The 27,639-nt window shown below is 39.6% G+C and overlaps 1 protein-coding gene across 4 annotated transcripts in view; it reads right to left on the bottom strand.

The window, feature by feature from the left end:
- Positions 1–27,639, bottom strand: part of CTTNBP2 (cortactin binding protein 2) — a 197,019-nt gene that overhangs the window by 63,812 nt on the left and 105,568 nt on the right. For 2 of the 4 annotated variants that reach the window (XM_049771028.1, XM_049771027.1), the window contains 3 exons: positions 13,278–13,481; positions 11,634–11,733; positions 9,858–10,008 (listed from right to left, as the gene is read on the bottom strand). In XM_049771028.1, coding sequence (XP_049626985.1) covers positions 9,858–10,008; positions 11,634–11,733; positions 13,278–13,481 — 455 coding nt within the window. Of the gene's footprint in view, positions 1–9,857; positions 10,009–11,633; positions 11,734–13,277; positions 13,482–15,048; positions 15,089–19,766; positions 20,453–27,639 lie in introns of those variants that run through there. The other 2 variants (XM_049771025.1, XM_049771026.1) reach the window with 2 other exon arrangements.

Here is a 27,639-nt window from a genome sequence, read left to right on the forward strand (position 1 = left end):
CACTCTCCAGATTTTTTCTCCATAGATGTTGGACTAGGGGGCATTCCCACCAGCAGTGAATGAGAGTTCCTTTCATACCGCATCCCCGCCAACAAAGGTTGTTTCCATTATTTTTGATGTGAGCCATCCTCACTGGTGTAAGGTGGTATCTCATTGTTGTCTTGATTTGGATCTCCCTGATGATGAGTGAAGGTGAGCATGTTTTCATGTGTTTGTTGGCCATCCTTCTGTCTTCCTCAGAGAAGTGTCTATTCATTTCATCTCCCCATTTTTTTATGGCTTTATTTGGTTTTGAGGGTCTCAGCTTTCTGAGTGCTTTGTATGTTCTAGATATCAGGCCTTTATCTGATATGTCGAGTGAAAAGATTTTTTCCCATTCTGTTAGCTGTCTTCTTGCGTTAAGTAGGGTTTGTTTTGCCATGCAGAAGCTTTTTAGTTTGATGTAGTCCCATTTGTTTATATTACATGCTAAAGTTCTTGCCATTGGTGCTCCATTCTCAAAGACCTTTTTGATATATAGGTCTTCGAGTGTTCTGCCTATTTTATTCTCGATAAACTTTATAGATTCGGGTCTGATTTCAAGGTCTTTGATCCATTTTGAGTTGACTTTTGTATAAGGGGTGAGATATGGGTCGATTTTCACTTTCTTACATGTGGTTTTCCAGTTGTACCAACACCATTTGTTGAATAGGCTTTCTTTGTTCCATTTCAGATTCTTGCCTCTTTTATCAAATATTAGTTGGCTGTATATCTGGGGGTTTATGTCAGGGAATTCTGTTCTGACCCACTGGTCTGAGGTCCTGTCTCTGTTCCAGTACCATGCTGTTTTAATTACTATGGCTTTATAGTATAGTTTCAAGTTAGGTAAGGAGATGCCTCCCAGCTTCTTGTTTTTCAATATGTGTTTGGCTATCCTGGGTCTTTTGTGGTTCCAGATGAATTTTGTGATTGATTGTTCTATTTCTTTAAAGAATTGTGTCTGGATTTGGATAGGGATTGCATTAAATCTATATAAAAGTTTGGGTAAGATAGTCATTTTGACTATGTTAATTCTACCTATCCATGAGCATGGGATGTTCTTCCATTTCTTTAGATCGTCTTCAATTTCTTTCTGAAGTGTTTTGAAGTTTTCCTGGTATAGGTCTTTCACTTCTCTTGTAAGGTTGATTCCTAGATACTTGATATTTTTTGATACTATCTTGAATGGAATTGTATTTTTAATCTCTCTCTCCTCAACTTCATTGTTTGTATATAGAAACGCTACTGTCTTTTGTGTATTTACTTTGTATCCAGCCACTTTGCTGTATTGGTTGATTGTTTCTAGGAGTTTTACTGTGGACTCTTTAGGGTTTTTGATGTAGATCATCATATCGTCGGCAAATAGAGATAGCTTGTGTTCCTCTTTCCCTACTTGAATTCCTTTGATTCCCTTCTCTTGTCGGATTGCTATTGCTAGGACTTCTAAAGTTATATTGAATAAGAGTGGAGAGAGTGGACAGCCTTGTCTAGTTCCTGACCTTAGTGGGAATGCTTCTAGTTTCTCGCCGTTAAGTATAATGTTGGCTATAGGTTTTTCATATATAGCTGTAACTATCTTGAGGAAGGTTCCTTCTAATCCTATTTTGCTGAGTGTCTTTAGCATGAAAGGATGTTGGATTTTGTCAAACGCCTTCTCTGCGTCAATTGATATGATCATGTGGTTTTGGTCTTTCATGTTGTTGATGTGATGTATCATATTGATTGATTTGCGTATGTTGAACCAACCTTGCATTCCTGGTATGAATCCCACTTGGTCGTGATGAATGATCTTTTTGATGAAGTGTTGGATTCGGTTTGCTAAGATTTTGTTGAGAATTTTTGCATCTATGTTCATTAGTGAGATTGGTCTGTAGTTTTCTTTCTTAGTGGTGTCTTTGCCTTCTTTGGGAATGAGTGTGATATTAGCCTCATAAAAGGAGTTGGGGAGGATTCCTGTTTTTTCTATGGTTTGGAAAAGCCTATGGAAAAGTGGTAGTAAGTCTTCTTGAAATGTTTGATAGAATTCACCTGTAAATCCATCTGGGCCTGGGCTTTTGTTCTTAGGGAGTTTTTTAATTACATCTTCAATTTCCTCTGAGGTGATTGGACTGTTTAGACTTTCTAGATCTTCCTTTTCCAGCTTTGGAAGAGGGTGTTTGTCCAAGAATCTGTCGATTTCTACTGGGTTCTCTAGCCTAGTTGAGTATAGTTGTTCATAATATGATCTCATGATATGTTGTATTACATGGGGTTCTGTTGTAATCTCACCCCTTTCATTTGTGATCCTACTGATTTGGGTGTTTTCCCTCTTTTTTTTGGTGAGTTTTGCCAATGGTTTGTCTATCTTGTTTATTTTTTCGAAAAACCAACTCCTGGTCTCATTAATTTTTTGTATTGTTTTCTTAGTTTCGATGTTGTTTATTTCTGCTCTGGTTTTTATTATTTCTTGCCTTCTGGTTGTGGTTGGATTTCTCTGTTGCTGTTGCTCCAATTCTTTGAGGTGGTCTTTTAAACTGTTGGTTTTGTTATTTTCCTGTTTCTTGACATAGGCCTGTATTGCTATGAGTTTCCCCCTAATTACTGCTTTTGCTGTGTCCCATAAATTTTGACATGTTGTCTCTTCATTGTCATTTGTCTCAAGGAATCTTTTTATTTCTTCCTTGAGTTGTTCTTTGATCCAGGTGTTGTTGAGCAGCATGTTATTTAATCTCCAGGTATTAGTTTTTCTCCATTGCTTCTTCTTGATATCAATTTTAACCTCTGTTGCATAGTGATCTGAAAGGGTACTTCTAATGATCCTTACCTTTGTGGTCTTATATAGGTTGGCTTTGTATCCCAAGACATGGTCTATTCTGGAGAAGGTTCCATGTGGGCTTGAGAAGAATGTGTATTCTGCTTTCTGGGGATGGAGGGCTCTATATAAGTCTATCAGCCCTAAATCTTCTAATTTTTCATTTAGAGCTCTTATTTCTTTGCTATTTTTCTGTTTGGTGGATCTGTCCAGTGGTGATAGTGGAGTATTCAGGTCCCCTACTATTATCACATTTCCCTTCATGTGTTTCTCCAGGTTTGCCAGTAGTTGCCTCACATATTTTGCTGACTCTAGATTAGGTGCGTATATATTGACCAGGGTTAGTGTTTCTTGATCTAATGTTCCCCTGATCAGTAAGTAGTGACCCTCTTTGTCTCTGATCACTTTCTTGAGGTTGAATACAATTTGATCTGATATAAGAATTGCTGTCCCTGCTCTTTTTTGTTTTCCATTGGCCTGGGTGATTACTTTCCATCCTTTTATTCTAAGCCTGTGCTTATCCTGTAACTGTAGGTGTGTTTCTTGTAGACAGCAGAAGTCCGGTTTATTTTTCCTAACCCAGTTCTCTACTATGTGTCTTTTGATTGGAGAGTTTAGTCCGTTTACATTTAGGGAAATTATTGATAGAGAGGACTGTTGTGCAGTTGTATTGTGTGGGGTGGTTGTTGTTACAATCGGGGGTTTGGATTGTGTAATTCGTCTCTGAGTAAATCACTTAGTATCGGCTTAGTTTGCACAAATAGTTCAAGTTCGTTCATATTTGAGAATGTTTTTAGTCTGCCCTCCCATATGAATGATAGTTTTGCTGGGTATTGGACCCTGGGTTGGAAATTTCTTTCATTCAGTCGTTTAAATATGTCATTCCACTGTCTTCTTGCTTGAATTATTTCAAATGGGAGATCTGGTTTGATTCTTATGTCTTTTCCTTTGTACTTGAGGTTTTTTTTCTCCCTTATTGCTTTCAGGAGTTCCTCTTTCTCTTTGTTTTTTGCCATTTGGATTATTATGTGTCTTGGTGTGGGTTTATTAGGGTCTATTTTATTAGGGACTCTCTTGACTTCCTGGATTTGTCCTGAATTGTCTTTCCAGAGGGTGGGAAAGTTCTCTGTTATTATCTCCCTGACTACCTGTTCTTCCCCCTTCCCTATTTCCTCCCCTTCTGGTATACCTACAATTCTTAGATTGTTTCTTTTGTCTTTATTCATTAGATATTGGACTTTTCCTTCCAGTGCTTTGCCTTTTATTTCTTTGTTGGTTTCTTGATCATTTTTTGATTGCAGTTTTCCTTCGAGTTCTTCGATGTGCTTCTCCAACTCTGTGTTTCTGCTTGTAAGGCTTGTTACTTTGTCTTTTAAATCCTTCACTTCTTTTTGTATGGAATCTCTCATGTTCTTTGACATTTCTTCTTTAATTTGGCTGATTCTTTCATCCATGGCTTTCTTATACTCGGTTGCTAGGGTTTCTTTCATCTGTTTTAGTAATTCTTGCATTTCCTTCCTCATGACCGCTTTTAGGTCTTCTTCCCATGGATCTGTGCGTTTTGGTGGACTTGGAAATTTAATAGGGTTTGTCATGTTGTCTCCAGATATTAGGGATTTCCTTGATTTACGCATAATTCTTTGTATTTAATGGTGTGTTTTGGAGTGCTGTGGCTTCTAATTTCGGCCTGCTTTGGTCCCCTTCCTGAAGGTGATTCTAGAGGATGCTGTTGGGTGGGCTTGTTGAACCTGGCTCTTTCTCCTCCCCTTTGCTACCTAGAGTTCGGCCCTCCTGCAGTGGGTATTATTGCTTTTCTACTCCTTATTTCTGTCGGCGGTGCAGTTCCACTCCTGGCCACACTGGTTGCTGGCGCTATTGAGCCTAGCTCCCAATCCCCCCTCCTTTCTCTGGGAGTCAATGGAGCTCTGCCCCCTCCAACTTTCCCTTGAAGGAGTTCCCTCAGTCCGACCCTTCAGGCTCTGCCCTCGCCCTTGGGGAGTCCCTGGTCCACTCCAGGGTCCAGGGGGGTGGACTGCTCTAGGTCACCTGCGAGTCCAGAAGGCTGGCCCTATCTCCCCCCGTCTATTTGGGTTGCTCAAGTTGCCGTTCCAGGTGCCCACCTGGGGGAAGGGACTTGCCCAAATCACTCTCGCAGGCGCTCGTGGTCCCTGGGATGTGCTGGGCTAGGCTCCCGCGTGAGGCAGCAGGGACTCACCCAGGCCTCCCAGGCTGGCGTCTGGGGTCTCCGGGGGATGTGGTGGGCTAGGCGCCCGCGTGAAGGAGCAGGGACCCGCACAGGCCTCCCGGGCCGGCGTCTGGGGTCTCCGGGGGATGTGGCGGGCTAGGCGCCCGTGTGAAAGGGCAAGGACCCGCGCAGGCCTCCCGGGCCGGCGTCTGGAGTCTCTGCGGGATGTGGCGGGCTAGGCGCCCTTGTAAAGGAGCAGGGACCCGCGCAGGCCTCCCGGGCCGGCGTCTGGGGTCTCCGGGGGATGTGGCGGGCTAGGCGCCCGTGTGAAAGGGCAAGGACCCGCGCAGGCCTCTCAGGCCGGCGTATGGGGTCTTTGCGGGATGTGGCGGGCTAGGCGCCCGTGTAAAGGACAGGGACCCGCGCAGGCCTTTCGGGCCGGCGTCTGGGGTCTCCGGGGGATGTGCTGGGCTAGGCTCCCGCGTGAGGCAGGAGGGACTCACCCAGGCCTCCCGGGCCGGCGTCTGAGGTCTCCGGGGGATGTGGCGGGCTAGGCGCCCGTGTAAAGGAGCAGGGACCCGCGCAGGCCTCCCGGGCCGGCGTCTGGAGTCTCCGCGGGATGTGGCGGGCTAGGCGCCCTTGTAAAGGAGCAGGGACCCGCGCAGGCCTCCCGGGCCAGCGTCTGGGGTCTTCGGGGGATGTGGCGGGCTAGGCGCCCGTGTGAAAGGGCAAGGACCCGCGCAGGCCTCTCGGGCCGGCGTCTGGGGTCTCCACGGGATGTGGCGGGCTAGGCGCCCGTGTGAAAGGGCAAGGACCCGCGCAGGCCTCCCGGGCCGGCGTCTGGAGTCTCCGCGGGATGTGGCGGGCTAGGCGCCCTTGTAAAGGAGCAGGGACCCGCGCAGGCCTCTCGGGCCGGCGTCTGGGGTCTCCGCGGGATGTGGCGGGCTAGGCGCCCGTGTAAAGGACAGGGACCCGCGCAGGCCTCTCGGGCCGGCGTCTGGGGTCTCCCGACACCGGGATTTTAACCAACCACCTTTGGTCCTGGATCGGCTGCTTGCAAGGCAAACGCCGCTGTGCTATCTCTCCGGCCCTGAATGATTATTTTTTAATTTTCAAAAACTAAATAGAATATTCAAAAAAATTTCTATCAGGGACCAGAGGAAAAAGCTTAAAAAGTAAAGCATATGACATATATGTGTAAATCCCTAAGTTCAAACCCTGTGCTGAATAGTACACCAAGCATTTCTGATTATAGCCTTAGTGGTTTCAAGTACTGCTTAGATCTGAATACTGAAACATTAAAGCCCTTACAATCAAGCAGAGAATTATGGTGAGTGGGCCACAGAAACCTTCCATTCACCCCCATCCCCATGCAAACAGCCCTGGATGTGATTCTTAGACTTTTTTTTTTAAGTAAAACTCTATAGCAACAAAATTCAATGGAAAATGTTTATGCTAATCTTCTATTTCTCATAGCAGATAGATCCTCTATAATGATAGTAACTGTTAGTTCTCTTGTAGAAAAACCCAAGACCTATAAAACAATTTTTTTAGTGCCCTTTAGTCTTAGGGCATTTTAAGGGCATTGTTTAAAGGCAGCTTAGGGCATTGTTTCCTCTTAAATAACAGTATTTAGTAAATTCTTTAGTAACAAGAAATTTCAGGCACAGATAATCTTTGATAGCTAATATGCCTTTACTTTGCATAAAGAATATATTGGAGGGTAGTTATTACCAAATCTCTAACATTCTGGAAAACTGCAAAAACACAAACCAAATCATATCAGAGTTCAATGAAGAATGGATCATGCTGGCAGCTCATTAATTTCTCCAGCCTGAGGTGGGGCCTTGTCCATATCAGTGGACTCAGGGTTGATCTAAAGTCTATCATTGTATGTAAATGGAACCCAACTTGTAAAGCATTATTTCAAAGGTTTTCTTGTGAGTCCTTAGTAAGAAGTATTTATTCACCAAGGGCTCTTCCATGAACTACAGTTGCAGCCTTTGGTTCTTGATCTCTGGTTTTACTTGTACATTTTCACAGGCATATCAGAACTATGTAGAGTAGAATCAAGATACTTAGGCAAGCAGGTTGCATAGTAGATTTTTTACAAACAGTGCTTTAGATTCTAAGGAAAACAGTCAGTGGGCTTAAACTCTGGGGGTGCTTTATAGTAAATACAAGGAAAAAATCAGTCCTAGATGGAATAATGAACATGAATGACTCTCCTGTAACTGTTGACCAGGGACAACAATCTTAGCACAAATCTCCCTTAAGGTAACACATATAACAACTCAGTTCACCATTGATGATGATGGTGGTGACCAAGACCACAGGATTGCTAAAAATTCATATCATTTCATTGTCTTTCACAACAGCCACAATTATTTCTTGTTTGGGGTTATACATGCTGTGATCTGGAATTACAACTCCTGGAGGTGTGCAGGTGGGCATATGTGGTGCTGTGAATTGAATGTAGATTGGCCTTTTTACAAGGCAAACACCTTATTCCTGTCAATTTCTCTGGCTACCATTATTAATCTCATTTTGTGGAAGGGTCAACCAAAACATAGAAAAGAAATACAACTTGCCTAATTCATATAACATTTGGAGGTCAGGTCCCTCAAAAATTGATTTCAGGTTGATCTCTCAGTTACTACAAAATAATTACTACTACTGCCACTACTTATATTTCATGAAGTATTTTAAAATATATATAGCAACCCAATACCCATCAGATAAGGGGCTAATATCTAAGATAATAAGGTATTGACAGAACTTAGTGAGGAAAAAACATCTAACCCCATAAAAAGTAAGGAGAAGAAATGAACAGATAATTCCTCAAAGAAGAAATACAAAGGCCAAAAGGCAAATAAAACATGTTTAACATCACTAACAATCAGGGAGATGTAAATCAAAACAATAATGAAGTACCATCTCATGCCACAGAGATTGGCACACATCTCAAAGAACAAGAACAATCAGTGCTGGCAGGGATATGGAGCAGGGGGAAACTCTCATTCATGCTGGTGGCAATGCTCTCTAATCCAACCTTTCTGAAAAACAATATGGAGATTCCTTAAAAAACTTGAAATTGAGTTCCTATATGATCTAGCAATACCACTTCTAAGGATATACCCTAGGAACACAATAACACAATACAAACCTGCCTTCTGCACCCCTATGTTCATTGCAGCACTATTTACAATAGCCAGAATCTGGAAAGAATCCAGGTGCTCAACAGAAGATGAGCAGCTAAAGAAACTGTTGCATACATACAAAATGAAATACTATATAGCTTTCAAGAAAAAATGAAGTCATGAAATTTGCCAATGCATGGAAGGACATGGAAACTATTATTCTGAGTGAAATAAGTCAGAGAGATAGATACAGAATAATCTTACTCATATGTGATATTTAAGAAAAATAAAAGACAGTATGGTAATAATGACTAGATGAGGGCTGGAAGGACCAACCAATGATATGAAACTTACCACCAAGAGTAGTGAGTGCAGTAAGAGAAATAACCAAGCTAATAACTATCTTGGCAGTGGTAGTAAGTGAGAGAAATAGAATGTTTGTCTCAAATAGAAACAGGAGGAGGAGGGGGGAGATGATGGGCACTGGTGGAAGGAAGTTGCACTGGTGAAAGGTGGTGTATGTTTTCTGACTGAAATCCAACTCAAACATGTTTATAATCATGGTGCTTAAATAAAGATATTATTATTAAAAGGCAAAAAAAATGTGAAAAATAATAAAGCACTGGGGCCACAGTGGTGATGTAATCAGTAAGGAGTTTGCCTTGCCTGCACTAGCCTAGGATGACTATGGTTCAAGCTCCCGTCGTCCCATATGGTCCCCCAAACCAGGAGCAATTTCTGAGCACATAGCCAGGAATAACCCCTAAGCGTCACTGGGTGTCATCCAAAAACCAAAAAAAAGAAAAAAAAAAGGCACCTTTAAAGTTTATTTAGGATTGTAACCATGTCTCACCATTTCTCTCCCTTGCTCTAAATGATCATTTCTTCCTCAAAGGATTAAAATAACAGACTCCTGATAAGATTCCTTGCATCTGTTCTGCCTTACCTACAGCCAGAGCAATTCATATAAAAATGAGTCTGTTCCTGTCTTTTCTCTGTTCAACCCCACAATGGCTTCCTCCTTCCTCAGAGTTCTCACCCACAGACCTTAAGATCCTTTGTAAGTAGTTTCCAATTCTAGTCATTTTGGCTTTCCTGTGGGGCAGGAGGGTCACCACTTTTCAGCGCTGGGCACATTGCTACCTTCACCTCCTCAAGGCTCTCATCCCTGTTTCCTTCAGACCTGATTTGCTACACCCTAACATATTTTTAGCTCATATCCTCACATCCTCAGGTCATGGTTCCCTTGTCACATTTCCTTTAAGGACTTTTATCAGCTCCTCTAAAGGAAGTCTTTGCTATGGTATTTACATCTCCTTCAAAATATCCAACTACTATCTATTCACTTGTTTTAGCCTCATCCCCATATGTAGGATAAATTTAATAGGACAGCACCTATTTGCTGATATTTTTCCTTTCCCCAAATCAGTGATTCTCGTGTAATACTTCTTGAATAAATAAAATCCTGTCCCTCTATTATGTCCTCTAATTCTTAGAGTCGGTATTTGTTTTCATGGTTTACTATCTGTGTATCAAAGATAAAGGGAAGACTTTTAATTTATGAAGAATGAAACAGAAATGGTCTAACACTCTATACTTAATATCCTAAAAGTACAGTAGTACCATTTCAATGCATTTTTCTTTTTAAGCCATCAAGTTGGTAGCTGTATTATAAATACTGTTTATTTTAGAACAAAATGCCCAAACGCTGGTTGGTACTCACTGTGGTTTTTATACTTCGGTCAGATCCAGCTTCCAGCAGGAGTTTAATACATTCTTTGTTTCCATTTTTACAGGCCAGGTATAGAGGTGTCTGTCCTCCATCAGCAGCATGATTAATGTTAGCATCATATGCAATTAATAATTCTACACACCTAAATACAATATTGTGATTAAGTATATAAAAATTGGATTTTACTACTGCAGTACCATAATATAGAATATAATCCTAGAGCAACCCTGTATCTTTACAAATACCATTTTACAAAAGTAAAAACTGCACATACAATTAATGTATTTTAGCTTTTATTGTTGTTGTTTTTAGCAAGATAAAACAGAGTTTAGTTATCAATGCAATTACTCCTGTGAAAATTTAAAAGAGTGGCTTTGTTTAAATGTTGATACTTTTCTGTATCCAACTTGTAAAAGTTGTCCTTGGAAGATGTTTAACTTACAAGAATGAGTGACTTAGCTGTGCTTGACATATATATTATTTGCGATTCAAAATAGCTTGTGCCTCGAAAAGAGTCTGCTGAGTCACTCTGAGATTTTTCACTTGAAAATAATTATAAATAGTGCAGACAGCAGGGCACCATGTGATTCCACTATGAAAGGCAGTAAGGAGACAGATGCATTGGGGAGAAAAATACATCAGAGGTTTTCCTGCGTTCTGAAGGGGAATGTTTTACTGAGAAAAAAAAAAAACACAGTTAAACAGAAACTCTGTATCCTGGGAATAAAGAAGGAAAGAAATGGGACAAAACCAAGATTCCTTGGTTTTTAATAACCAGTTTAATAACCAGTTAAACCTACTAGAACTTATAAAACTAGATAGTAATATATCTAGAAAGAAGGGCTATGTCATAAGCAAAAAAGTAACTCAAATTATCTTTACTCTGGAGCCTGGAAAATAGTACATGGCCAGGGATCTTGTCTTGCATTGGCTTGACCCAGGTTTGCTCCCTAGCATCCCAAACTTCCAGGAGTGATCCCTGAGAATTGCAGTCAGGAATAATGCCCCAAGCACCGTCAGATGTGGCCACAAAACAAAACAAAACAAAAAACTGAAAAACCTTTGAGCAATTGTTAACCCAGGTTAACCCAGAGAGCAGCTAGTGACAATTCATTAAAATTTATTAAAATGACTCAATTAAAAAAATCCTATCTACAAGAAATTGAGCATGCCACTAAATAATTCATTGATAAGATGATAATAATATATTTTAATTGAATGACTTTTGGTTTTGTTCTCTAATTACAAACAGAATATAAAAGTCCTGCTTTGATATTTTAAATGAGAAAACAAGGTTAGTAATGGGATTTAGTACAAATTAATTGTGACTAAGAAGTTAGGATTCTTACAAATAACAGAATCAGTTTTACTTAATGCCACTAAGTAGAAATATTTTTCCTTTTTGAATGGGGTTAGTAGAAAAGAGTGAACAGTGACACCTTTAACAGTTCATTATTCTACCACAAATAGGCTGATATGTTTGTTATAGGCAATCTTTTTTTTTTGTTGTTGTTATAAGCAATCTTGTTCTGCAGTAAATTTACTTGCATAAGATTTGGACAGAGCATTACCTCTCTACATCTCCCACAGCAAGCTATGAATTATTCCTGAGAATAAATTCAATATTCTCCTTTACATTGGATTCAAGAGGTTTTTGCTGATTTTATTTGCCAAAGGATTTTAAGTACTCTTTGACACATTCAGTCAGAACTGACATGTGTGTGCAAATACTGAAGTTTAAAACAAGGGCCTGGTGACCACACTTACTTGAAATGTCCCTGCTCAGCCGCTGCACACAAGGGTGTGAAGCCATTTTTATCAGCAGCACTGACTTGGGCTTCTGCATTCAGCAGCAATCTCACACAGTCTACAATTTGAATAGAAAATGTTCACTGTCCACGTAGAGCTAGGAAAAAGACAAATTCTATATACTCTGCACACAGATACTAAATCCAAAGGACATATCTATACTCATAGAATTGTTCATCACACAACTCTATACTAAGTGATAGTGAGATGATTTTACAGGAATTTTTCCTTTCCCTGAGGAAAAGACTTCAGACTCACCAACTGAGATATTTCCCCCTTATTTTTGTACTTTAAGCTACTTTGAGTAAAAGATGATCATGTTAAAAAACATTCAGCAAAATTTTTTCTCAGCCTGCTCCAGAAGATGTTACTATCAGGGAGAATCAAATCAATTCAACAAATAGAAATGTAGTTCCTTATATTGAGAATGTTGTATGTTAACATTGAAATGCTTTTTTGTGTAGTGGTCATCCTAAACTTAATTCCTTGAATTAGGACAGAGGAGAAGTCATGAAAAATTACCTGGGCTTGGTATAACAACCAACCTAAACCTCCTATTTTTCAATGTTGCTTAGATGTTGTTTACTATTGTTTGTATTAAAGGACTGAAGCGATAGTACAGCAGGTAGGGTATCACCTTGCATGCAGTTAACCCATGTTCTATTCCCAGGATCCAATATGGTCCCCTGAGTACAGTCAGAATAATTCCTGAGTGCAGATCCAAGTAACCCCTAAAAATCAATGAAGTGTAATCAAACAAGAATATTCCTAAAGCTATTTTGAAGCAAGTAATTCCAAAGCTTCTTTTGGAATTATTATTCTAGGGAGTAAGGAAAATGGCTTAATGAATGATCTAGCTTCTTTACTCCCTAGACTCTTCCATTTAGTCCACTCAAACATGTAAAGCTCCTAAAAAAGCCAAATTAAACCTTCCAAGTAATCTGAATTAAAATCAGTGTTCAGGAAACTTAAATATATGCAATGTTATTTGAGTTTGCATTCATAGTCAAATCATCTTTTCCTGTCCTGCCATATGTTTTAGTATATTTGACTAGACACTTTGCATTTTAAAAAACAGGAATAATTCCTAATTCAGTAATATGTTATTTATAATTATACTTTTTGGTTCTTTTCAAAATACAGGCAAGTAGCTATAATGTTCCAAGTGCAGAGCAATTTTAGGCCTGTGACCTTTACTAACTACTAAAACTTTCCCTTGTTATAACTCATGCTTTGACTTTCTTTCACATCAGGTATTTTTAAGACAAATGAGGACTATTTTTTCCTAGCCAAAATGATCACAGATGGAGGGTTTTACTCAAAAATATACTTTACAGTTATGAGACCTAAACGTTCTATAGATGCAATACATTTCATTGCACATAAAGCAAAGATGAAGTTTTGTGTGCTACAATAAAATATACTGTATGGAAGGAGAAAATTGTGATTTTTAAATGCTTATATAGTATCTAAACTTATGTTAAAATCTCCACCACTACTTGTGAGAAAAATAAAATCAAAACTATGTTTTGTTAACAATGGTTACATATGCTTTGGAATTTCCACCCTTTTGCAAGCAAATGACATATACGGCATCTTTACCTGTATGTCCATTCTTAGCAGCAGAATACAAGGCAGAATGGCCATCTTCACAGGAGTAATTAATGTCCAGTCCTTCTTCATTAAGCAGCATTGATAATAAAGTGACATTTCCCTGGGCAGCAGCTTGCTGAAGAAGGGTGGGCCTGCCAGCCAGGGGGGCAGGACCACCACTCATTAGCAAAGGGGTTAGGGAGGGTGACCAGCCTGTAGGTTAAAGTGACCCAGGTTAGATAATATGAGCGTGGAGATGAGACAGATACTACCCACTCCTTTCTGAATTATACACACATAGACATATGACATGATCTCCAGAGGATTATAGAAACCACATGGTTGCTAACATTATCAATCTGTTAATGTTTACTTAGCACAAATTTGTACTGTTATTTCATATCTTTGATCTGCTGCTAATTGAATTAACGTACATAGTGACAAATAAATTTTAGTTATCAGTCAGGCACAGATAAGTGTCAAAATGGTGACTGGTTTTAGAAAACTAAGAGAACTATCTCATTGCAAAAGTTCAGATTTTTCTTTCAGAGGATTTCATAACAATTTGAATGTCAAGATAATGTACAGGTCTCTTCCATTTCAATATCAGTCTGAAAAAATAAATTGATACCTTGAGGGGCAATATTGAAAGTTTTGAGAAATACAGTATTATTTTCCCCTTTCTCAAGAATGTTTCTAAGATGCTTATAAAATTATATGAAACATTTTAATTATTTTTATTAATATCTTTATTTAAGCACATATAAACCATTTAGAGGCCAAATGCCTTAAGGAATCTATGTTCCTTTATTTATTCTTTATTTGGAAATAAAGTTTATAGGGATCCCAGTACTCTTCTAGATCAAGAAGCAACTGAAACAAATTATGTATAAATTGGATCCATAATCTAGCAGCACAAATATTCAATATACAATTCTGAATTCTGTATCACCTGGCCATTTTTATAACTTGATACCAGAAACTTAATCAGTCAACAAAATAGGACACTCTACCATATAGCTTTAACAAAAGTCATAAGTTATCATAGTTAGATATTTTTCATCAGTATTTAGCAGTTTTAGAAGAGAATCTGTTAAGTATGTGAAGTCGGCTGCAAATAGCATGGAAAATTTTCTGAATTCTTCCTTGATCAAAGTGCTGTAAAAACAGTAAAGTAAAAATGTTTATTTAATGTTATATATAGTTCTTTGTGTATTTTAGGTTTGAATACAAGTAAATTCCAAAATACATCATTCTACTTTTTTTTTCCAGAGACCCAAATAGCTCAAAGAAATTTTCTAATGTAAATGTTGTCCCATGTGTGCACATTAATCTTATGGTCACACCTCCTAAGATATATTTGAAATATTCTCTGTGAGAAGATCCAACATAAGACATCACTTATATTCCATGCTCTAGTATCAGGTAGTTTTTTTAAATATATGGCTTTTATAGTCACATGTATACAAAGAATTTTTATAGTTACATATAACTTTTATGTTGGTCTTCAATTATTTCAAGAAATGTCCTGATATTTTAAATATTATTTCACAGGACTCTATACAAATATACTTCTACTGTTTACTAGAAGTTTAATATCATATTTTCATAACCAATAATTGGATCTATAAATAATTTATTCTTTTACCCTATTAAACTGGAATTAAATATAATACTCAAAATGTTCATAAAATTAAATATTTATCTATATGGTATGCTCTATCCCCATTGATAGACATTAGTTCTTCTTACAAAAATAATATTTTTACTTCATACTTACAAGAAGGCTCCTCTCTGGTACATTTTACCTTTTGTATTTTCTTAAAAACAAACAAAAGAAGCCCACAAAAATTAAATCAGTACTTATTAGAAGTGTATGATAAGCAGAAATTAAAAGTGTCAAGGTATGAAACCTTGATTGCAAAGCAAACACAAAGGCAAAAGGAAGGCATCGCACAGCGGTCCTCTGTGGAATAAAGGCAATGTTGTTTTGGGTCTCAGGCTCTCAGTTTGTCTAGATTTTCTTCCCACCCGTTCCTTTTCTTCCCTCCCTCATGTTTCCCGATCTGACCTCTCTCCTCTACTGCCTTGTCTTTCCTTGTACTCCCCCTTCTACCATCTCCCTCCATTATAACCAAAGGTCTTGGTTCTTATCTTTTTAAGAGTATACATAGTTACATATTGATCAATTCATTATCCTTGTTGGATTTGTTATACTTTCTTACTACAATTATACACCTTTGGCACAGCTTAAATGTAAACCTATTTTAGGTGATTTTATATGAAAATATTCCATGGAGAGTATAATTTTCTCGAATTTTTTTTAAATATTAATTTACCAGAAAATATTTTTCAAATTTTGAGTTTCTTAATATTTTTAGAGTTATATAAAAAGTATGTCATATTTCTTAAATATTTTATTGTAATTTGTCTTTTTATTTCTGGGGCCATATCCAGCAATGCTCAGGGCTTCTGGAAGTCCTCAGGGGAGCATCTATGGTGCTGGGATTTAAACCATGATTGGCCTTTGCATGAAAAATTCATTAACCCCAGTACTACCTCCCTAATCCCAGTGAACTATTTAAAATATTTTTAAAAGAAAAATATCATATATCTTAGCATCTACTTATAGACACCAAGTATTCTATAAACTTAATATCCCCTATTCCCATTTTCAATCTTCCTTAGAACTGTGGAACTGATTTCAATAAATATTGCTTTGATTATAGGAGAAATAAAATTTAACCAAGAGACTGTACCACTCATTTGAAATTTTCAATAAAAAGTAAAGTTGATAGTAAAGAGTTAATTGGTTAAGGAATGGGTCAATAGTTAGAACAGACTTGAGGTCATACAGCTATTCTAATAATGTTAGAAAAAGATCATTCAGCTTTGCAGCCTCACGTGCAAACATGAGTCAAAGTGAGCAACTTGCAAAACATGCATTGAGGAAGGGGACAGGCAGCATGACAGAGGGAAAAGGAGTTGAGAACAGCTTCTGGCATCAGCTTCAGAGTGTGGAGAAGGTTAATGTCATAGCTCAGATCAGTCTCATTTTCTGATTTAACTTTAATCCAATCATATGTAGAGAATCAATTTTTAAGGATAGGTTTAACTAAGAAAAATGTCTGAAACAAATAAAAGGAAATGTATCAAATAAAGCAAGATGACAGGAAAAAAAAATAATTCCTAGGGTATGGAAACTCAGTTGCCTGGAGTTATTTGATTTTGTCTCCCTTCATTTAACAATTGAAATGTGCTCCTTTGACACAAGGTCAGGAGGAAAGAGATGTTCTATAATTCATTTAAATTAGAATCCCCAAAACATTGCTAAATAGACTAAAGGCAATTTACAATAAAATTCATTAAAATCATACTTTTATTTTTTTCCAAATCTCCATAACTTCACAACGGTCACAGATACAAGCTGACATCAAAAGGCAGGATTTTAGAATTTAAAAGATCATGGATACAGTGGTTTTCTAAGAACACAGAAGTAAACAACTTCAAAGAGAGTAACTCAACAAATTAAATAAATTTATGTGACTTGGAACAATTTTTTCTTGGTTCTTTTTTTTTAAAGTTTTAGATGGAATTTTCTCTTTTAGGGGAGTACGTAAAAAAAAAATAAGTGAACTTCCCTGACATTTTTTGACTTGCACTCTCATTTTGAATGCTCTTCTTGTACCCTCTTTTATGGGACATGTATATGTGTATGCTCTTTGAATCACTGAAATGGAAACAGACATCTACCAGTTAGATGTGCTCTGTTTTAGTGCCCTGCTCTTTACATTCCAACCACAGTGACATTAGTGACTATTTACAAATTTTATCCTCTTCAATGATCTAGAGAGGAACAAGCTTCCTCAGGCACAACTAAAGCAATGGTGGCAAAATTGGAACCACCAAAATACAAAAAGCAGTTGAAATCTTTGATCTGTTTTGGAAAGTTTAAGTTGACAGAAACCCTGTGACTATTGAGTGACACACAAGCATTCTGCAACTATGATGAACACTGCCCATTCCAAACAGGACTAGATGCCTCAGTTAATCCTTGTAGCAGAACCAATCATCTACTTTTGCCTTCATCCCTCACCCCAAAATAAAACTCACTGAAAAGCAAACCTCCTAGCTCACCAAAGATAAATTCTGTATGTGGGCAAATACCCAAATCGGAGAACTGAGTTATGTTTCCTGACTCTTCAGTGGCAACTAATCTTTTGTCCCTCTTATTTCTATGATTTTCTCTCCAAACTCAGCAAAGATCATTTCCAAAAGGTTGATAGTTCATTTATCCTAAACTCTATTCTACTGCAGCCTACTCAGGTGACACTCATAAAAAGATAATGGGCTCAGAATTCTTTATCTTTAATGGTTAACTTAAAAATCCTACTGACAAAAGTCTTCAGTCATAGATACTGGTTTTTAAAGCATTTCCACTTGTACCATTTTCAGCTAGACTTTTAAGTAAGTGAAACTTTTAAGTAAGTGAAACAACTTTGATGCTAGAATCTGAACCACAGTAAATAAAGGCAACAATGGGCAAAGCTTCATGATATCAAAGCAAAGACAACTTCATATTTTCTTAAGTGAATAAAATTTTTTGTGATAGATATCTGTCTTAATCAGCACTGCCACTTGTCCAAATATTTTTGGAACATAAGCCTTGTACTTATTACACATCCTCTGTTTCTCAAGAAAAAAAAGCAAATTTTTCTCCTCTGAGGACATATTTAATTCACAGGAAATAGCCAACATCATTTTAGACAATTAGGAGCTCACTGTTTACCTCAGCTATATAATTTTGAATTTCATATATCCAAATTTGTGTGCTGAATTTCAACAAATACATTACAAATAATGGAGTTAGTTCAAAAGCAAAATTTCAAAACAATTTCAGCTATTATTACTGAAGCAATACAAATTCCTCTATATTTTCTGCTTTAAGTACAACATATATTATGGTATTCAATCCTAATACTCACTTTCCCCTAGGTGAGAAGCATACATTCCAGTTTAAGGAGAACACATTTGCTCAGTTCAAGAGGAAAAAAAAAACACACACTATCAACACGGAGCTATAAATGGCGAGTACCATTTCCTAAAGAAGATTTGACAAGCATGATTGTCTGTGCTCTTTCCAACTCTCTCTTTTCATCCTAAAATATTAATACAGACTTAAAAAAACTTACTTTCAAGGAGACAGTTTATAATCACTAAAAAAGTCCCCAAGTATTGCTTCATTATCTGATAATTAGTAAGTACAGTACCACCTGTTTTTCTCATTCCCACTCTCCCCCGCTAAGTTTTAAATATAATACCATGTGAGTCTTAATTTAATTGTTAAAGTCAATTGTTTAATTGGGGAAAAGTTTCTTCTTATTAGAAGAGTTGTGACTCTTACAAATCTTTCATAGAAGTTCGACCCTCTATCATTGTTTTGGAGCTACATTTAGTCCATGAAGAAACTGTCATGTCAAATAAAAAAGTATTTCTTCTAGCACTCGGTAACAAAAAAGAATGCTACAGTCCTTTATTAAATCCTTTGCTCAAAGGCCCCAGCTTCAATGACTTCATAAACCACATCTGCAATGGAAATCTTTCTACTACAGCCCACATGCTATATTATCCATCTGTGCTCAAGTGTTGAGAGATGATAGTTTTAAATAGAGTAAACAGTGTTTGAAATAAACCAAATTTAGAACAGACTGATAAATATGCATGCTATATCTCTGAGGTTAAAACACACCACTGGACTGATACTTAAACTTAGACTATGCTGATGGCAGAACAAACAGAATCAAACTGACAATCCAAAGTGGACTGCAAAGAGGGTTCCTTGAAAGCCACATTTTCAATTTCATCTCAGAGGGACAGAGATGAACAAAGGCTGTCTGAAGCTGCCCTACTAATGTGGAAATCTGTGAGATAAATATTTAATAAGAAGGAATAATTTTTCCTCCCATGGAAGTACTCAAGTCTCTCTAAATTAATGCTTTCCATATGCTCTAGACCACTGCTTTCAGGTTATTTTAAAGGATGAAAGCTCTTAGCATAACAAAACTGCAATTCATATAGAAAGATGAATCGCCATACCCTGGAATCTTTAAAGAAAAATACTGAAAGGCAAAGAGTGAGAAGGGAAGGGAAAGTGAGCGAAATGAAAAATGGGGGAGGGGGAAAGGGAGAGAAACAGGATAGAGAGATCAAGAAAAGACAGGAAATTATTACATGGGGAAAAAAAAGCTTCCAAGCAATGTGAAGAAAGTGAAGGCCAGTGAAAGAACAAAAGGCCACATTTATAAGAGAAGGATGTAATATTTTTAACCCTTTACCTGATGCTGTTACCAGGAGGCTGTCTGAGGCACTTGCTCTACAGGATGTAGCACTAACAGGGTTTATGGGGGAGCGAAAGGCAATGGTGGTGGGAAGGACAAGGGAACTTTCTAAACATGCAGGCTGGTTCGGTCCAGGGGTTTCAGCAGGCCAAGCACCCACCTGAGACGTGGCCAGGGCTGAAACGGCACAGCCGGCAGGTGCCACAGTTAAATCTATGGACGGTTTTGGTGGCAGCTGAGGGGAGGATGACCTTAGTGAGATTCTCCTCGTTTATGACCCTGCTCCCCTGGGGCAAGGTGGAAGGAGGCGAAGCCACACTTTTGCTATCAGCTTTGGCCCCCGCATTGGAGGCCCTGTTGCTATCCATGATAACCTTGAGTTGGGGGTGTGGGGGTGAAGGGGCTTGGGAGAGCCCTGGCTTTTTGGGAGGGATAGGAGGCGGGTTTCCTCTGTCAACTCGAGTTGCACTGGGAGTCTTTAAACTGGTCCGACCAACTGGAGGGTGGGTGCTCAAATCCCCCGTGGGGGGTCCTCCTGGCCTTGGGGGTGTTCCTGCTTGAGGGCTGGTGAATCTCGACAGAGCCTGGGTCACGGTATTGCGAGCCAGCTGCTTGGCCACCAGGTTGTCACGACTTGTGGGAGAGACATCTCTGGAAGGTGGGCTCTGTGTGGTGTTTCCGTTTTGGTCGGGGTCGTTGGCATTGCCCTGGAATCGGAACCTGGCGGCCTGGACACGGGGGTTCAGGCCCGGGTGCAGAGATGCATTGGCACATGGTGAATGTAAACCGTGCACGGGTGCAGCAGGCTGGTAGGCCTGGGGAGCCAGGCCAGGGGGCTGTGTTGCAGGAGGAGCAGGGCTGTGCTCCCCTGCTAGGTCTGGGCTTGGGCCAGGAGGGCCAGGGCTGGGGCCATTTTCCTCCAGTCTGTTTGCACTAGGAGGAGGGACTGTGGGCAGAGAGGAGCCAGGGGGATCCCCATGGGAGGCCTGCTTGTCAACGCCTGGCCTGACCAGAGTAGGGCACACACTCCCTTTTGCATTTGCAGAAACAAGGGGGCTTCCTGCAGGGGGCTTGACTGGCATGGTCAAAGGTAACTTCTTTGCTGGGTCGGCACCTGTCTGTCAATGGATCTGTCTGGCAAGCCACAGAGTGGGTCACTGGTCCTTCTGTCCCCACGGAGACAGAGACTGCACCGCTTGTCTTTTGTCTTCCTGGAAAGGGAGAGGCTGGGCTTGCTGTCTTGTCCCCTTTTCAACTGTTCAATCATCTTCTTCATCTTGTCTATCTCTTCCTTGAGGTCCACGGTGTGTGCTTCTTCCCGATGCAGCTTGGCCCGCAGCTGCTCACGCTCAGTGTCAAACTCAGACAGCTGTTTCTCCAGCTGTGCTTCCATCTCGGTGCCTCTCCGCTTCTCAGCCGAGAGCTCATCCTCCAGCGCACTGCTCTTCTTCTTCTCCTCTTCCAGCTCGCCCATGACCTCATCGAGCTTCTGGGCCTCTTCGAGGACACGACCCTGACAGCTGCTTGCACTCCTTGACCAACATGAGCACCACATGCTTGTTCTTGTTGCGCTCCTCCTCAGGCGGGCTGCCAGCTTCTTGTGCTCCTGCTCCAGTGCTTGTAACTGCAGCTTTTCCGTCTCCAGCTGTAAATAAACAAAAATAAAAATAAAACAGCCCCTAGTTATTGCCTGGCAAACTCCTTGTGTCAGAGAAGTGTTGCCTATAGTGAGATGTTTACTCCTTTTCTGACAGCGATAAGGGTTTGAGTTATTCCACAATGTGATGTGATGTGAATGATGTTTAAGACTCTTTGAAATGTAAATATTGGTGCTAATGGTTTTGCAATACCAGGCTAAGTTTATAGCAATAGAAAATTCATAATATTGATTCATGTGAAATAATGAAAAGAACAGGTTGAATCACAGTATGAAGTTCAGGAGAAACACTTTGGCAAAAATAGATAGCTATATGACTGACATACACTGGTGTTTTTATTTTGGGAGTAACCATGGAGTCCTACAGGAATTTGGGGGCCACTTCTTGCCCTGAAGTTCAATGCTTTGAGCATCACTCTGGGGTATATCTGGGGCTCAGTAGCCTTAGAGGCTGCTGTGGCAACTACTGCAGTACTAAGGACCACTAAAGTTAGCAGTACCAGGGGCAAGGTAACCATGAGGTACTGAGAATAGAATTTGCAGCCTTTTATTTTTTTTTAACATCACATACTTTTAGCCCTTCAAGTTATTTCCTTATCCTTTTTATTCCCCCTTAAAAAGATGTCTCTATATGGAAGGTACCAAGATCAAACAGTCATATGAACATTGAGTAGAAATAAAAAATGATCAGACTTAGGTACCAAACCAAAGCCCAATGACAACAGAATCAATTCACAGTCTACAAGCTAGACACATAGAGAACCACTCACACTAGCAGCCCGGGGGGCAAAAGAGGGGAAAATAAGATGCATGCTGGGAACAGGGGTGGAGGAAGGACAAACAATTGGTTGTGGGGATGCCCCTAATTTAATGTCACTATGTACTTAAAATACTACTGTGAAAGATTTGTAATCCACTTTGTTCAAAATAAAAAACTATTAAAATGAACTAAAAAAAAAAAAAGGTCTCTATAGTGATTCAGGGGGCCGGGTAGGTGGCGCAGGAGGTAAGGTGTCTGCCTTGCAAGCGCTAGCCAAGGAAGGACCCGCGGTTCGATCCCCCGGCGTCCCATATGGTCCCCCCAAGCCAGGGGCGATTTCTGAGCACATAGCCAGGAGTAACCCCTGAGTGTCAAACGGGTGTGGCCCAAAAACCAAAAAAAAAAAAAAAAATTATAGTGATTCAGGAACAATTTAGATAATATGTGAGGGAATAATTCGCATGTAAGGAGTTCTGGCAACAGGACTACAGTTAAATTCTAAGCTCTTCTATGAACTAATTCATTACTTAACTTTTTCTATTTTCTATTTTGGCTTTGGTACCACACTTGATGATGCTCATGAGGAACCATGTGTAGTGTCAGGGATTGAACCTAGTTCAGCTACATGCAATACAAATACCTTGCTATATATCTCGAGCTTTACAGCTCTCTCTCTCTCTCTCTCTCTCTCTCTCTCTCTCTCTCTCTCTCTCTCTCTCTCTCTCTCTCTCTTAACCTCTTGCAGTGTCTTAGAACTACTAGGAACCCATTCAAAGGATTTCTAGAGAAATCCTAGAAAATTTAAGAGAGTTCTTTGAAAACAGTAAACAACCAAAGAAATATATCTGATTCAAGCCATAACTGGGAATTCTCAAAGCCTGACTGACTTCATGTCTTGGACCACTTTCTTTTTATTTTTTTAGGACTGTGAAATTACATTTATTTTTTTTAAACTTTTATTTAATTTTTAAATAATACCTTTATTTAAGCACTATGATTACTGTTTGTAGTTGGGTTTCATTCATAAAAAGTCACCCCCCCCCGTCACCAGTGCAACATTCCCATCACCAATGCCCCCAACTCCCTCCTTCCTCACCCCTTGCCTGTATTTGAGACAAGCAATCTGTTTCTTTCACTCACTATCATTTTCATGATAGTTGTTAGTGTGGTTATTTCCTAACTGCACTCACCACTCTTTATGGTGAGCTTCATATTGTGGGCCAGTCCTTCTAGCCCTTACCTCTATTGCCTCTGGGCATTGTTACATAACGTCTTTTATTTTTTTAAAAACCCATAGATGGGGTGAGACTAGTTTGCATCTATCTCTCTCCCTCTTACTTATTTCACTCAGCATAATAGTTTCTATGCTGGACCATTTTTTTCTTTTCTTTTTTTATTGTGGACTGAAGTTCATTACACAGAATTATTTACAGTACATAGTGACAATGAATGAAGGGCTTTCCAACCACCAATGTTGTCCTCCCTCCACTCCTGTTCCCAGCTTGTCTCCCCATATATCCCTCCTTTACCCCCCAGAATCCTAGTGTAACTGATCTCCACCTTACAGCTTGTTACAGGTTGGGTATCTATTCTATTTGGTGTTCCAGTCTGGTCATTTTTTATTTACACTATGTGTTCATATGACTGTCCTGGTATCATTCTTTTCCCCCCTCAATTTATAAGGCTGAATGATTCAAGTTATGTTATTCTGTTGGAGATAAAAAGGTTAAGGAAAAGAGAAGAAAAAACTTGGCATCAACTACTAAAATAGAAAGAAAAAAAATCATCGAATAATATCCACAAAAGTGAAAAAGAAAGAAAAAAATGGAAGAAAAAAAGAGCCCAGGTCTCCTACAAAAATCAAGATTTCTTAGTGCAGAGGCCCAATTCTGACAACAGAGACTGAGCAGAACCTTTGGAACCCATAATTTTCTAGACTTCGGCTTAGGGAATGAGCAAAAACATGGAGCACATAATACAAAAAATGAAACACACCAACAATGTTGGAACAGTAGCTAGAACCTTAAAGACTCTATCCTAGACCTTATCCTAGGACCTGAGCAAATACAAGATTGCTTGCTACAGTGGCCTTATTTTCTCAACCACAACCGAGGGGAAAGGTTCCTGACACCACACACACACACACACACACACACACACACACACACACACACACACACACCACACACACACACACACACACAAACCCTGGGATATGGCAATGAGAAGGTGTGGAGCCAGTGGTTGTTTCCATGACAATATGCTTCAAGAGTGGAGAAACCCTGAATCTCTTAGGCCATGGGAATTTCCTCCTTCCCCAATACTTACTGTGCCTATACAAAAAAAAAAAATGGTGGGGTAAACACCAAGGCCCTGCCACTGCACCACTTTTTCTGGTTTTATTTTGCTTTATTTTTTTTGATATTATATATTATCTGGACCATTTTCTTAATTGCTCACTAAGATCCTATGATATAGCCTCCTTGGCATTTCTAGGATATTTGGGGACAGGGCCATGTCTCAGGGTCTTCCTCTCTCGGCTTAGAATGTCCCCACACATCTCAATGGTTGACTCCCACACTAAACAGTGCGTTTATTGCACAGGTCTTTCATGGTCCAGGCTCATGTGCTCCAAAAGCCGAATCCTGGCAGCTCTGCTGAGCCTGGCAGCTCTGCTCTCTGTGATGCCAATCACAGTAAGGTCTGTGATCACATAAATGGTGTGGTCCTCAGCTGAAAGACCTGTGAGTTCCAGGAAGGAAGAACTGCCCCTGTGTGCCTGTGTAAAAGCACTGTCACCATATGCAAGCTACACAAGTAAAAGGGCATGCACTCCAGCAAAGGCCATGGCTGAGGATAGACTGATGAATGATAAGAAGCGAATCTCAGTGAAATCTGCAAGCATCATGGCAAGTGTATACACAAGCCCTGCTCAGGTTAGCAACAATGTTGTCAAGGGAAGGGATGTTAAAAAAAATTAAAATAACTAAAAATGCAAGTATGTACACCCTTACAAAATAATTTTTCTGCTTGATCATATACAGCAATGAGCTTCTGAAGCCTTTCTGTCTTTGAATAGGGTTTTCTGATATGCATAGAAGTACTCCACTGTGCAAGAAACTTTATTTCCTTCAGTCTCCTGCTGGAAGGCCACCTTTACAGAAAGACATCCTCATAGTCTGGACAAAATATCTGTCTTCCTTGTCTTTCCTACGATGAGGTGGCGAGTGGCAAGGTCATATACAGCAGTCTTTGGGCTTACACTTTAGTTCTGTGCTCCAATGGACCTATTCAAAGTGACAAGGATTAACCCAAAGTGGCCACAGGCAAGGCAAATGTTGTAACCCCTGTTCTGTCCTCTCTGACCTTCCTATCCATCTGCTTATAATTTCTGTTTAGCACCTGCCTTTTTCCACAGGAAAGGGACTCCAGAAGGGAACTCTCTCTTCTTTGCTACTGTGGTTCTGAGATCTGGAATAGTGTCTGATACATAACAGAGCTTAATAAATTGGTGATTCAATGGATAGCATTATCTATATGTTTCTTCATAGAAACAATCTCCCTGCTTAGCAGAGATTCTGAGCTTACAGCTTCATACATGCACCATCCTAACATGCCATAGAGAACTGTTCTTCTTAAAGGCCTTCTCACCCTGAAGTGGATATAGGAGTGGGACTCATGGATACAGCCTTGCCTTCCCAAGTAGAGGAATATTTTACTGGTCCCCAAAATGACAAGAGTAGAGCTCTCCAAGAGAGGGGATAGCATTTCCTCTACCCCCAGGAGTTAAACATAAACTGTCACACCAGTATTTTCTTGAAATGAATCTCTCCTCCAGCCACACACCCCCAGTTTCTTTGGAAGGGGACACATGACTGAGGATATACTCCAGTTCCTTACTGTGCTGTGAAAATCAGGACCACCAGTTCCCTCTGACAACCATGGAGACAAAAAAAAGAGCAGAGGTTACTAGCCTACAAGGAGTTAGAAATATCATCCATTCAGCTTGGACTTCCTACTTTGAAGAAAGTTGTTGAATAACATAAAATGGGCCCAGCAAACAGGGAGATAGAAATGCTTATAACTGTCCTCAAATAATGGATAATGGTTTATATGCACACTCTCTGTCATATGACAAATTGGGTTGACTTCATGAGTAGAATAGGTAATGTTGGGAAATAATCTCAGATACTGAACATCTCATAACAATTTTCACTTGTGGAGCCAGACTGAGAGCACAGTGAATAGGACATTTGTCTTGCATGCAGCCCAACCCAGGTTTGATCACCAGCTTTTATATAGTACCCCAAGCCTGCAAGGAGTGATTTCTGAGTACAGAGGCAGGAGTAACCCTTGAGCACTGCCAGGTATGGGCCAAAGACTAAAAGAAAAAATAATTTTGACTTTTTAATACATATTATATAAATTATATAATTATAATTTAACTTATCTAAACATGTCCAGTAAGAGATGCAGTTAGCAGGGTACACAGTTAGGTCTTAGAGCAATTTTGAATATATTTTTATATTAATATTCTCTTCCTAAAATTCTTAGATACAAGGAAAAGAACAAACTTGGTCAGTTTTCTATTTTTTTTTAAATATGAGCTTCATATTTTACCTCAGAAGGTATAAATAATTGTCTTATTAAACTTGATAGGGAACTTTATTCCCAAAGCAAATCACTAGACTGAGATAATCATTTTTTGATGTCAGTCATTTAATTAATATTAAACAATGCCAACATTCAACTGCCACTAGTCAAGCTTTTCTGACCACATCACACAACTTGTATGTAGTTTACACTTTTTTTTTGTTTTGTTTTTGGGTCACACCCAGCAACACTCAGGGGTTACTCCTGCTCTAAGCTCAGAAATTGCTCCTGGCAGGCTCTGGGGACCATATGGGATGCCGGGATTCGAACCACCAACCTTCTATATGCAAGGCAAATGCCTTACCTCCATGCTGTCTCTTCAGCCCCTAGAGTTCACTTTTACTTCTAATAATGACTTACCTTGCACTTCATATTTAAGTTGAACAAACTCCCAACAGAGGATCAGTTCAACTGGCTTTAGCTATTTATACAGAAAACTATGCTGTCATAAAGGGAAGATAATTATTTGGTGTCTTTGTTCTATCACTTTTGTCTGATAAAGCCTAACTGACTAACTTCTCCCTTAAGTAGATGATATTGGTGGGGCAAGTGGTGGTGGGATAGTGGTGGTAGTGCCAGGAACTGGACCCTGGGATTCTGCAGAAAAAGCATATGCTCCATCTCATGAGACTGCCCCAACCTGTTTCTTTCTTTCTTCTTCTCCCTCCCTCCCTCCCTCCCTCCCTCCCTCCCTCCCTCCCCCCTCCCTCCCTCCCTCCCTCCCTTCCTCCCTCCCTCCCCCTCCCTCTCTCCCTCCTCTCTTTCTCTCTCTTTCTCTCTTTCTTTCTCTCTCTTCTTTCTTTCTTTCTTTCTTTCTTTCTTTCTTTCTTTCTTTCTTTCTTTCTTTCTTTCTTTCTTTCTTTCTTTCTTTCTTTCTTTCTTCTTTCTCTCTCTCTCTCTCTCTCTCTCTCTCTCTCTCTCTTTCTTTCTTTCTTTCTTTCCTTTCTTTCTTTTCTTTCTTTC

The sequence above is a fragment of the Suncus etruscus genome, chromosome 1, assembly GCF_024139225.1.
Source record: "Suncus etruscus isolate mSunEtr1 chromosome 1, mSunEtr1.pri.cur, whole genome shotgun sequence".
In the NCBI taxonomy this organism is placed as follows: Eukaryota; Metazoa; Chordata; class Mammalia; order Eulipotyphla; family Soricidae; genus Suncus; species Suncus etruscus.